Raw genomic sequence first — 13,706 nt, 5'->3', positions numbered from 1 at the left:
TGTTGTGGATGAAAGTTTAGTGTTATTCAAGGGTAGACTGATATTCAAGCAATACATAAGAACAAAAAGACATCGTTTTGGGATAAAAATATATGTTATTTGTGACTGTAAAACGGGATATGTTCTTGACATTGTCATTTATACAGGGACAGGCGTAGACATCCCAGCTAATGATCCCTTGGGGCATTCAGGGGCCGTTGTGAAGACGCTAATGGATCCCTATTGGAATGCAGGCCATATCCTGTATACTGATAACTACTACACCAGCCCGGGGCTAAGTACTTATCTCCATGACAACAACACCGGGTTGGTTGGGACGGTCAGAGACAATAGAAAAGGAATGCCCAAATTCCCAAAGGGTATCAAACGAGGTGAGGCTGTTTTCAGAAAGAAAGCTCATCATCTCCTTGTGAAATGGAAGGACCGAAGGAATTCAATCTGTTGTCGGGGATTCACACTGGGCAAATGATATCCACTGGGAAACAGGACTACAGAACACGTGAAACCATTTACAAACCAGATGTGATTGTGGACTACGTGAAAAACATCGTCTTGTAGATAAATCTGATATGCAAATTGGATACGTGGCATGCACTCGGAGAACAATGAAGTGGTACAAGAAAGCCCTATTCCACATCATAGACGTTTGTATGCTGAATGCGTATAACCTGTACAAATTCCATACAAAACAGTCAATTTCTCTGCGCTACTTTTCACTCAACGTGTGTAAACAGCTCTTTGAAATATGGCCAATTCCAGAGAACAGCCAAGGGAAAATTTGTCGAGCAACCAGAAACGCGTCGTCTGGCACCCAGACAATGGTGCCAGACCCACTTGGACCGCCTTCCCAAACCCAAAGGGAAAACTGAGCCAGAGGACCTGCCATGTATGTGCTAACACAAAGAACATTGAGGAAAGATGGAGGAAGTTGGTCACAACCTGGTGCCCAACATGTGGCGTCGGTCTATGTTTGCCATGCTTCAAAATATACCACAGCTACAATGAATTCTAGGAGTGAGAGAGAGAGAGAGAGAGAGAGAGAGAGAGAGAGAGAGAGAGAGAGAGAGAGAGAGAGAGAGAGAGAGAGAGAGTAAATACTATGTTATCATAACTTTTTATTTCAAGTAAACTTTGTTTTTATTTACCTGGTAATTCACTTTTTCTTTTACGGGTATATTATTCACTTGACAGTCTTTTATATGAGAGAGAGAGAGAGAGAGAGAGAGAGAGAGAGAGAGAGAGAGAGAGAGAGAGATTCAGAGAGAGAGATATATTTCATTTTGTATAACTTGATGGGTATTGTTTTTTCAATAACTTTTACTTTACATTGGGTTTTCAACGGGTCTTTTACTAATAAATAAGGGCAGAAATATAAGGCTTTCGATAACCAGTATTACTTTTATATACTTTTTTTCATTTATGGGTATGTTTGATTTCATTGCATTTTCGGGTAATAATTTTAACTTTATTTCAAGTATATATTTTCATATAATTATATATATATGTGTGGGTCTTTCATAAATACCACAATATTTTCTAGCTACAATGATAGAGAGAGGCAGAGTAAAATATGTTATCATAACTTTTATTTCAAGTAACTTTGTTTTTATTTACCTGGTAATTACTTTTTCTTTTTATATTATGACAGTCTTTTTTACATTTTATGAGGAAATGTTTCGATATATATTTCAATTTTGGCATTTTTACGGGTATAACTTGAATTGTTCACTTTCAATAACTTTTACTTTACATTACGGGTTTCATATTACATTACGGGTCTTTTACTAATAAAGGGCAGAAATATAAGGCTTTTTTTTACAGTATTACTTTTTATATACTTTTTTTTCATTTATGGGTATGTTTCATTTTCATTGCAGTAAACTTTGTTTTACATTTTTTTTAAGAGAGTAATAATTTATAACTTTTATTTCAGAGAGAGAGAGAGAGAGAGAGATTAGAGAGAGACAGAGAGAGAGAGAGAGAGAGCTTTTCATTGAGTCGAGAAATGTGTTGGCATACATTGATGATATATATTTCAATTTCATGGCATTTTACGGGTATAACTTGATGGGTATTGTTCACTTTCAATAACTTTTACTCTACATTACGGGTTTTCATATTACATTCTGGGTCTTTCATAAATACTAATATTTTTCATACGATAAGGGCAGAAATATAAGGCTTTCGATAACTTTTTTCCCAGTATTACTTTTTATATACTTTTTTTACATTTATGGGTATGTTTCATTTTCATTGCATTTTACGGGTAATAACTTACATGTAAATAACTTTTATTGTATTATATTTGTTGTATACAAGTGCAAACTTTTAGAATTCATTATTTTGCGTGGTATTGTTTGTTAGCGTGAAAGTGAAAAGGCCAGCGCCGGGCCAATTCTTTTCAGCCAGCTGTCTCCCCGCTCATCCTACTTATAGCACTTTATAATCAACTCACTCTGGTAAGTACAAAATTTTTTTTATTTTTTTTTGTTCCATGTTCATGTGCATGCTATTACCTTTCCACAGATATGTATTTTTCTCCAATTTGCAATGGTCAATTTTAGCCCGGTCTCAGAGGTTACATAAGCGTATTGTAGCCCGGATTGTGAGGGTTAAGAGCCCTGCATATGCTGACGTAGGATGCTCTTGTTCCATGGCTTCTTCGTCTGCTTCTTCATTGGCCAAAATAGAGAAAGGGGCTAAGTCTGGTTGATCCTGCGTAGCAGAAGGCTGCTTCTGCTAAATGCCTAGAATACTGGCTCCAATGAAGGATCCGTGACAGCACGGGTTGGCACAGAATGCTTGGCTACTGACACTGAGTGTAATGGAGGTCACACAAACACAGGTGTGCCCCCAGGTAAGGGAGAATGTCATGCACTGGAGAACACTTTGACACTGGTGAAACTGACATTTGGCGCTCGGAAACTGGGCGTACAGACACATGGTGCTCGGAAAACACTGAGTGTTTGGACACTGTATGCTCGGACACCCGACCGTCAGACACTTTACGCTCTGAAACTTGGCGCTCGGACACTGGGAGCTCTGACACTATGCTCTCACACACTGGTAGCTTAGACACTGGGCGATCTGACACTATACGCTCGGACATTGGGCGCTTGGAAGCTGGGCGGTCAGAAGATGGGCGCCTCGACACAGATTGCTTGAACACTGGATGATTGGCAAATGGGTGCTCAGACTGCTTCTTCAAAGAGGAAGACCGCTTCGGCGTATTTGGCGCTCTGTCACAGGAGAATCATGCGTAGCCCGCTCAGGACTATCCCAAAAACTGCAGGAGGGAAGAGGATTATGCTCTTGCTCCCTGGGAAGCTTACGGGGAAGCAGGGAAACCCACTCAGTGGAAGGAACATGCCTTTTCAATGGTCCTGACATTGTTGAAAAGCGCTTACGCCCTCTGTCCGCACTGGAGCCCAAGTCACTGGACAACAGAGAGTGCACAGTGCACATCAGTATGGATGCCTTTCCAGCGGCTTTCCACCGAGTCCTGGGTACGATCAACAGGCTCGGTTGAGGGGATAACTACCCGTGGGCAAACCCCATCAACCTCCCTTAGACCTCCGGTTTGCCTCCTCCCAGCTTTGGGGGAGTTTGAAAATGACCTTTGTCTAGGAGCATCAGTGGGATGAATAGTCACCTCCTCCGCTGACACTACACTTGCACTGACACTAATCACGTTCACTTGGTCCATAAGGGCCTCAACAGAAGACCCGATCTGGGCTACAGTGTTAACAAGAAGACCAAACTTTTGGTCTGTCCTAGCTTCGAGGCTGGCATTGGCATCGAGTTCAGAAGAATGGGAACCAGTTAATAAAGTAGGAGGAAAAGTCGAAGGGGTGATGATTGGGGAGAAAGCAATCACAAGTTGAATTAGCAACATCCGATTTCAGAGTAGAAACCTGAGTGGCTAAATCCCTAGCTTCGGCTCTAGCAGCTACATTTCTCTGTCTGTCTTTCTGTAGTTTATCAAGATGTGCATCTAACACTTTCCATTTCCCCTGATCCTAGTCTTTGCATTCATCACATTTAAATTCAAACGTGCAAATCTGCCCTCTACCATGGCAACACAAAGTGTGCGAGTCACACTTAGCAAAAGTAAGTCTCGTATCACAGCCTTTGCTGCAATACCTAACACTGGACAAACTAGAATCCGACATACTAAGTCGATAGCAGTCAAAGTCTTAATGAGGAACTTGCTAAACTAGTAATTTCTGGGATCGACCTGTGTCGCCCAGTGAAATGTCCCATATAGCACACATTTCACTGGGCGACACAGGTCTTCACCCAGAAATAGATTTTTCCTTTGTCAAAATCCCTTTTCTGGGATCGACCTGTGTCGCCCAGTGAAATGTGTGCTATATGGGACATTTCAATGGGCGACACAGGTCTTCACCCAGAAATAGATTTTTCCTTTGTCAAAATCCCTTTATTAGCACGCTATCAACACAAATGACTACTTCACTGAAGGCAAAAGATACAACCATCCGTTGAAATTAAAATCAGAGCTGCTAAGCCAACCGATGACCAGTCGTTGACTGGGAGAAACGAATTGAGCTCTCCAGCACTGTTGTACCTATTCTTCCCCGAAAGTGGGCGGGGTCTAGTTACCTACACCAAAGCATTAGCGTATTACCGCAAATTTCAAATTTTGAACTGCTGTGACAGTTAGACACTAATGGCTATGTAGTTACTAGGCAAGTTATTTATGTAAAGCTATTTCTTTCGAGTTAATACAGCTTCAACTACTATGTACTACTTGCATATTACTCCTCTTCCCTTAAGTTTACTTTAGCTTGCAATTATTATTTAAACTAAATAAGAACCTTATACATTTCACTACAAATCCTACTTCTAATTAATAATGTTTTATTTTATTTACAAGAACTAAAGCTATAAAACAAAACTTATGAACAAAATTAATTCCTGCTCTCACAAAAGTTTTAACAAATAGTTATAAAAATTAAATGTTTTCCCTTATATTCTTAAAATATGTTAATCTCATAACTTTAAAACCAGTGGGAATAAACAATACTTTTATATATCACTTATACCTGAAAGAGTAATGACAATATCTACTATGGCACAGTAGGTAAAAATTGTGTACCAGCAAATAAAAGTTGCACAAAGCAAAAAAATGTACGTATGTAAAAAAGTAAACTCGGTGGAAAATTAATTATGTAAAATTTATGACTGCCATACTAAACTCTTGTCAAAATCATTTAATATTCTTGGTATGAGACCTAAAATTTTCTCATCAACTGATCCAAAGTTACTGATTCTTCTTGCACTTGAAAGGGCTGAATTAGTATCTATACCTCTGATGAAGTTAACATACACACACAGCTGCAACACAACGAAAAACTTTCCATTTTCTATACTGTGTAGTGCTTGGAATAGAGTAAATAGTAGCTCCAGAATTCTGTGGATAGATGGATGAATGGATGGATCTAAGGGATTTTGGGACAGCACAAGCACTGGAACTGTAAGATCACTGCGTGCAGAAAAATTTGTTGGGGACTTAAAAAGTGGATATCAATTCTAATGACAAATACAGATGTTGTTTATAAGCTGGTGATGCATGTAACTATTAACTAGGCTCGGAATACTATTTTAACAGCTATTGGGAGCTATGTGGAGTATTACAGAAATACATCTGTTCACTGATAACTAGTAAGGCTTTGATTATATGATGCCAAAAATAAACAAATGCAATTTACTCTTTCCATGCAGCTTTAAGAAAACTGAATTACTCCTAGACATGTTACTTTCTCTGTCTCATGTTTGTCAACATAGTTCTGTCTGTTTTAGGATATCCCTCTACATAATACATATAAAGTATGATGAAACGTAAAACATAATGGCAATACATAATGACCAACTCCTATGTTCATAATGTTATTTTAATGGCTATTGGGTGTCTTTGTAAACTGCTGCAGAAATACTGAACTTTACCTATATATATAAGGTCCTAAATATCTGTGATACCAAATAAATGTAACTTAAATTTATTCTGTTAATGAGGTTTTTCAAAAAAAATCAAATCACTCCAGGATATTTTACCTTCTCTGTCTCATATTCATCTACGTAATCCTGTTTGTCGGCTTCAGGAAGGTCTCGCCACATGGATCCGATAATTTTGCCAATTTCCCATAACTTTAAATCATTGTTAGCAGCTTTAACTTGGTCCCAAACCTGAAATACAATGTCAGTTGAATAAAATGATAATCAACTCTCACTAACTGTATAAAACTGAAGATAAAATTTAGGGTTGTAGTTTTAATGTGTGCATTACACAAAGTTAACAATTCAATAACAGGGCAACTTTGAAAATATCTTTACTAAGGTGAATGATACCAGTATAAATACCACATAGCTATGATAATTATAGAATCAAGTTAAAATTGTCCATAATGATTTTACAATAAACTTAAGACTCCAATAAATATATTAAAACAGCATTTCCATTCTGGTTTATAAATCAAAACCAAATAATGCAACTTTATCTTCCCTTCCCCCTTCACATTTACATTAAGTAGCATGAATGAAGATAAAAGCCAGAAAAAAATTCCTAGAAAACAAAACTTGAAAAATTCACTCATTTTAAAACCTCAAAACTTAAACTAACAACAGAAAATTTTAGTTTACAAAATTACCCCAAAATACAGTCAATTATACAAATGCTAATCATGCAAGAACAACAGTTACAAAAACAAAGACTGAAGTCATACCTTGCGAGAGTATCTCATGTAGGGCATCAGTGGCTTGTCAGGGGCCTTTGGTGGTTTCGGGATCCGCCCTTCGCCGCTTTGCTGGAAGCAAGAAAGGTTTGAAGATTTTGTCTAATCTCAGCCTCGGGGGGAGGCTATCAATTTCAAGAGCATGCATTCCTTTATCCCAAAGTGGTATCAATGCTAGCAATTGCTACTTTCATTGACAATGGGATACCTGGTAATGAGATACATAACTACAGTGGTGCCTACAAGTAGGAAGAACATCAACTGATACCAATACAAGTTTTACCAAAGGAGGGAAAACTACATGACCAACCAGCACAAGAATGCAAGTTTCCAACAGGATTCTCTATTTTAATCAAAACAGCCTTTATGTTTATAACAACTCACTTTGATAATATATTGTTAAAATCTCTGTTATGTCTGCAGCTTCATATGCACCCTTTTAATTCATGAAAAACTACAGCAGAAAAATATACTACACATTATGCCAAGTGTATATGCATGCTTGCATATAACCAAACCATACACAACAATACACTGTTGAGAGACGAGAAATGTTAACAGAAAATGACAAAAACAAAAGAAAATATCACAATCCACGAATACCAAAGAGTTAAAATTAACAGTGGATTCAAAGCTCATTAGCAGGCAATGGCATAAACTAGATTCCTTCTGAGAAACTTGTTCCTACCAAAGATTAAGCTACAATTACATGAGGTTTGTGGAGAAAAATATAATTATAATAATGAAGATGACAATACTACCACAGTTACTACTAATACAATCATTACTATTGCTGCATACAAATTTCTAATTTACATACAATACACAGCCCATGTCATAATGAGCTGACCCTTCTCTGTGACATACATTCTTCATACAACATAACAGACAAACTGAAATGTCCCAAAAGGTACTGTACTTGGCGATGATGATTAAGGTGGTACCTAAAAAAGAATATACCGTTCAGTACAGTACCTATTTGAATATCTCAGTGTATGTAAAACATTTTACTAGTAATTATCTCTGAATTTATTTTTATACAGTACCTATTTGAATATCTCAGTGTATGTAAAACATTTTACTCGTGATTATCTCTGAATTTATTTTTACTTTTTTTAGTACCTCCTGCTGCTACAATACCTGTAAGAAGTTCCTACTACAAGTATGTCATACATGAGGTCTGATCAACAAGTAGTCAACATTTCACAAAAACAATTAGCTGGAATCATTCTTCAAAGTCACCTTTTGGGATCAGCAACAAGGTCTTCATCATTTTAATCTTGATTTAATGAAGGTCTTTGTCATATTAATCTTGATTTAATGTGTTTTTCCAGATCTCAAACCCTTCAGCATGACTTTCAGTTAAAGATACATCAACCACAAAGGGAGCTGCAAGACCTGTGAGATCCTGTGCTTGACACAAAAATCCTAAAATCATATGATTGGGTTGGAGAAGTTTTATTTTCCACAACTCTTGCATTACACAGCATATCACAGGCTGCACAGAATTGTTATTGATTAACCTTCTGAAGTGAATTAGGCTTTTCTTATAACAAAAATATGGAAATCTTAAGATTTGGAGACCAACAAAATGATAATTTTTTAATAGAAATCTGTATTTTTCCAAGGTTTACCAACCAGTCTTTTATATTAGGAGTATCCATCAGTGCAAAATGGAATGACCACTGAACTTGGTAACAAGGTAATTAACTCGTAATATAAAAGGCAATGGTTTATATCCCAACAAAAGCAAATTAAAAGACAAAAGTAATGAATAGCTCATTGACTAATCCCAATTATTATCTACTAAATGCTTTCAGCAGTGGCAGTTACTGCAGTAATAAATGTGCCACATCCCAAGAAGCCTACTTGAAATACATTAAATACCGAGCTTAAAATTTGGGAATGCTTTGTCCACAGCTTTAGAACCAGCCTTGAGATGAGACCTTGTATTCCTGTTGCTAATCATTTCTGGAAAGGTTCCTCTTCAGCAATGTCTGGTTTCAAATGAATGATAAATACCACAATCCAGCTTTTCATTAGAACTAAAATCTTGTTGAATTTCATCTGAGTAATACTTTAATCACCATCACCATCATACTTATTTAATCTTAACTTTTAAGCTCGCTAAAGCATGTACTGTATTATGAAAACATTCAGATTTACTTTTTAAAACACCAACTCACTGCCAAAGTTCAGATTTCTCATTTTCCACTTTTACTCATATTACTGCTTCCTTACACAGTTCCAAAAGGGTTAACTATTATCCCTATACTGTATACCTTTGGCTATTGCTTCCTGCCTTTGATGTACAGTACTTGAGAAATACCCCCTCTAACAGAGAAAGGTCAATAATCTGCCAGCAACAAATAGAATAACAAACACCCTTTGTAACTGAAAATTTTATCCAACATAAGCAACTATATAATTCATAAAATTATGACCATTATCCAATTAGTTACATATTTACATAATTCTCTACTTTCCTCAATACCATCATGAGATACACAACAAAATCATACATAGTTTTCCTTCCTAATGTAAGGAAATATTAACATTAAAGTGAGGCACATTCAGTGCACGCATATGAAGCTACAGGATCAACAGAGTTTTCATTCAGTAAAAGGGAGTTTTGATCATTCATAAGATACAGGGGGGGAAATGATGCTACTTTAAAACTACTGCCCTGATATCAAGGGCAAAGCTTATTATTTAAAACTGAAGATTGGTGCGTCAGACAATACTGTACTCGGTATCAATATATAAATCAATGTTTGCTGCTCCAAAGGCTGATTACCAGAATGCATACTCTCAATACACAGCGCAATTTTTGCAGTTCCGCATCATATCTATACAGTATACTTTTTCACTTCACGAACCACTTTTGTCACATGAGTTATATATCAAGAGAATACATGACGCACCGATACCTCTTTATACCTTACTCACCCCTCCCTTGCCAGTACCCATTTTCTGAGGGTTAAAGGCAGGGTTTCCTAGATGTGACGATGAAAATGGACTTGGTACGTTGGCTTCACCTACACCCTTCGAGGACGATGATGGAGTATTTGGAGTACGAGCCAACCGATCTATATACGATTCAGGAAAGGGAGAATATCTAGTTAAGTATGGTATCAAAATGAAAGTGTCATACACAAGAAAATAATCTTACTTCATAGGTATTACAGCAAATACCGTAAGTACCTATATACTAACAGAAATCTTTTTCTCAAAATTCAAAACATGATTTTAAATATTTCCATTCTTTCTCTTAATAATCAAAAATAAAAATACATGCCCCAAGCTATATATCATAAAGCTGAACCCCTAACTGATCTAAATGGGGAATATTCAATAATCTGAAAAGAATGATAAAAAAAATTACTGATGAAGAATCAATGTCTCAGCATTTGGCAACCAAGTTCCAGTGAACTATCTTACTAACCAACAACACATTTAAACTGGGATAAACCATGATGTGGGTTATTTGATAAAGCCAAAGGGTAACCAAAGCTGGTACATATTTTTAGTGGGGTAAAAAGTCTCCATATTCCACACAGATGAGATCAGCATGCTATGAATATTACAGCCAAGCAAGGTTGCAGATTAGCAACAGAAGACATTTTCATTAGTCTAAAATACTGTACTGTATTCTGCTAGATCCAGCAACATTTAAGGCAGCTACAATATCCAAGAAAATTTCCTTATAAAAATACTAATACACAATAATTGCATTACCATGAGATTGGATTCATAATTAAGTAAGCATACCAACCGTATCTAAAAAAAATAAGGTCTCACATATCACATTGCCATGTGAATAAAAATACTGAAGCACCTTGAAATTCCTCATTTTATGAGTTAACTGAATATTTAAAATCTATTACCTTCATGATAAAGAAACAAGCTGTACCTCAAAGGACTATGGGAGTGGTTCCCAACCTTTTCTGACTAGAGGCACCCCTGCCATGCCTCCCAAAGTCCTTGCACTTTATTACAAAACCATGTTTGTCAGTATTATGTATTAAAATCATTCTCACTATGAAAAAAATTTTTCCTAGCATAAACTGAGAACAATATGTAGTGGCAGGCAAACTGATACTGAAGTATCCTGACCACTGATGCCAGGAATATGAGGGGATCATTGATAGAAAATTTTCCTAATTTTTTAGTTTTTACCCAAATACTGCACCTACAGTTGATCACATGGCACCCATTGGTGCCACAGCACACTTGTTGAGAACCACTGGACTAAGGAGTACATGAGTAGAGTGTCAATGCATGTAATGCTGTGAAAGGCCACTGTTCATAAATGGCCTACTTTCCAAAAATGTTGGCATACCAATGTACGGAGTGTAGAGACTAGACTAGAATATAGAATTTAGGCCAAAGGACAAGCTCTGGGACCTATGAGGTCATTCGGTGCTGAAACAGAAACTGACAGTAAAAAGTTCAAAAGATGTAATGGAGGAAGACCTCACAGTTGCACTATGAATCAACTGTTAAGAGAGGGTGGAAAGTAAGATGGAAGAAAGAGAATATGAACGGATGTACACTAAAAGGATTGAAAGGGGTTGCAGCTAGGGGCCGAAGGGACGCTGGAAAGAGATGCACTGATGGCACTAACCCCCTGCAGGGTGTATGGAGTTATGACATCATTGTATCTTCTAAATGGATGCCACAATAAAAATTGCATTTACAGAAAGGACAAGCCGCAGCTTATATTCTTAAAGATTAACATCAAAACATAACAGCAAAAACTGTATCTTATTGTGATATTAGCCAACTGAGAATCTCCACAAGTTTTGCTAAATACATTAACTATATCATTTTTACAATTTCATACTCTAACATTACAATATGCAGACGCTGAAAGCAAAAATAAAATTCTGTTATTTCTGAATGTATCTACAGTATGTTTAGAATACTGGAAAATAACACCTTGGATATAGTTTCAACTGACTTTTATTTTTCCTTAAATCTTAAGACTTACACTTTCTCTTAAGATACCAGCACTAGACTACTTTCTTTCTTCACAACACACACAGTCTGTGTCTTTATTTAAACCAATACCTGTACCCCTGAAGAATATTTACTGTTTCATTCCATGAGCTTTAAACAACCTTGCTTAACTTTTTATATCTGATTTCTTTGCGTCAAAAGACATCATTAGGAAACTATACTATATAATCTGCTGTGTAGAACAATATCCACATAGAAAATTACAGCCATGAATTTAATTACAAAAAATAACGATACTGGTTATATTCTTAATAATCAATTCTTATGGTACTACAAAACCTTAACAGATTGGTCTTGGTTAAAAGTATTATCTTAGAAACTATGGAAGAAGCTTTAATTTCCCAGAAGTGAAATCCACATTTATCAGTTTCATTGTACTAATTTTGTGCATAAAATTTTCAATTTCTTGAAATAAGTGTTCTCCGAATTAATACCCGGTAAAGTAGCACTTCATTTAATCTTAATCTAAGACAGTAGTAATGGACACCATGGCCACAGTGACTCCCTGTGTTACATTAATTTTATATTGTCACTGATGGGTCAATACTTATTGTGCGTACTATTTAATATTGTCACTGATGGGTCAATACTTATTGTGCGTACTAAGTTGTAATAATTATAATAAGACAAAACATCAACATTATTTCAAATATGCTTTCTTTCCCAAATACAGTAACTGCATTTATTGCTTTTATTCTTTGGTACAATTATATGCTGACCATCTAAAACTTCACGTAAGACGTTGGCAAGCATCAGTGGGACAATCCCCAACAATAAAGCTCACCACTTGGCTAAAGTCTGTATGTAAAAACCAAATAAAATGATGTGCTGTTCACACAAGATACAAAACAATTCCCTGTACACTATTATCTGAAATGAATCAAAACAAATTAATACACATCCACATTTTACATTTTATGACCATTATATTTTTCAGTCAATTTAGTCTACAATTACATACTTTGAATGCAACAATTATATATGGATAATTCCCAAATCACTGGAGATATTAAATTGCATTAGAATTCACAGAAATTACAATACTGTGCAGTGCTGTACACTAGTAATTTCATATATAAATTTACTTGAACTCATGTGGTGTAATTTGAATTAAGACTGGAATTACTGTCTACTGAACAAAACATCCCATCAAGAAAATCCATTACCCCTACTACTGACTTAGTGACATGGTTGGTGTCCGAAGACCAGTCAATAGGTGGAAATCTGTTTTACAAAAATTAGGATAGACTAAAGTTACCACAACTGTTTCAGATTTTATTTTAGCTTGCCATACTCAAATTCTTTTACCCTTTATAAAGTGGTTGTTTCTGTAATTACTTTCATACCACATGAAGTAGTTTTTTCTTTGAGTTTATACCATCTGCAATAGACTCTTTAACTTATAACATTTTTAACATGAATCTTTATCCTCTCTTTGTACATTAACCTCAGCTAACCTTGGATAGCCTAGGCTAGCCCAGGGACACTTTATACATATCTTTGGAAATTAACATTTTATGAAAGGTATACAATAAAAAAAATCATCATACAGAATAACAAGCTATTTATCACTGAACAAGAACTTGAAAGGTATACAATAAAAAAAATCATCATACAGAATAACAAGCTATTCATTACTGAACAAGAACTTGGCAATTTTCAATTATAAATTCATGTTTACAAAGAGAACAAGATATCTATATGGAATACATCCAGTAAAGATATATGAATAAAATATGTACAAGGTAAAGCTTGAATACTAGGAAGTAGTTCATTTAGGTATACAGTAGAAAGCAGTACTGTATGTGTAATTAATTTCCTTGCATGAAAAGATTATAATTCCATATGGATTATGCAGAACTAGGCAAAACTGTCCTAGACCAACCCAGGATAGATAAAGTGAACTCGAGTTAGGCCTGCCAAGATTGGACT

General features: G+C 36.0%; 1 protein-coding gene across 26 annotated transcripts in view; it reads right to left on the bottom strand.

Moving 5' to 3' along the window:
* The window catches only part of Bap111 (Brahma associated protein 111kD), a 167,112-nt gene that overhangs the window by 26,952 nt on the left and 126,454 nt on the right, over window positions 1-13,706 (bottom strand). For 24 of the 26 annotated variants that reach the window (XM_067128388.1, XM_067128384.1, XM_067128362.1 and 21 more), the window contains 3 exons: window positions 9,693-9,841; window positions 6,744-6,824; window positions 6,076-6,207 (listed from right to left, as the gene is read on the bottom strand). In XM_067128388.1, coding sequence (XP_066984489.1) covers window positions 6,076-6,207; window positions 6,744-6,824; window positions 9,693-9,841 — 362 coding nt within the window. The remainder of the gene's footprint in view (window positions 1-6,075; window positions 6,208-6,743; window positions 6,825-9,692; window positions 9,842-13,706) is intronic. The other 2 variants (XM_067128364.1, XM_067128376.1) reach the window with 1 other exon arrangement.

Source organism: Macrobrachium rosenbergii, chromosome 26, assembly GCF_040412425.1.
Source record: "Macrobrachium rosenbergii isolate ZJJX-2024 chromosome 26, ASM4041242v1, whole genome shotgun sequence".
In the NCBI taxonomy this organism is placed as follows: Eukaryota; Metazoa; Arthropoda; class Malacostraca; order Decapoda; family Palaemonidae; genus Macrobrachium; species Macrobrachium rosenbergii.
The sequence above is the reverse complement of the archived record's forward strand: the minus strand, read 5'-3'. Positions and strand labels throughout refer to the sequence as shown.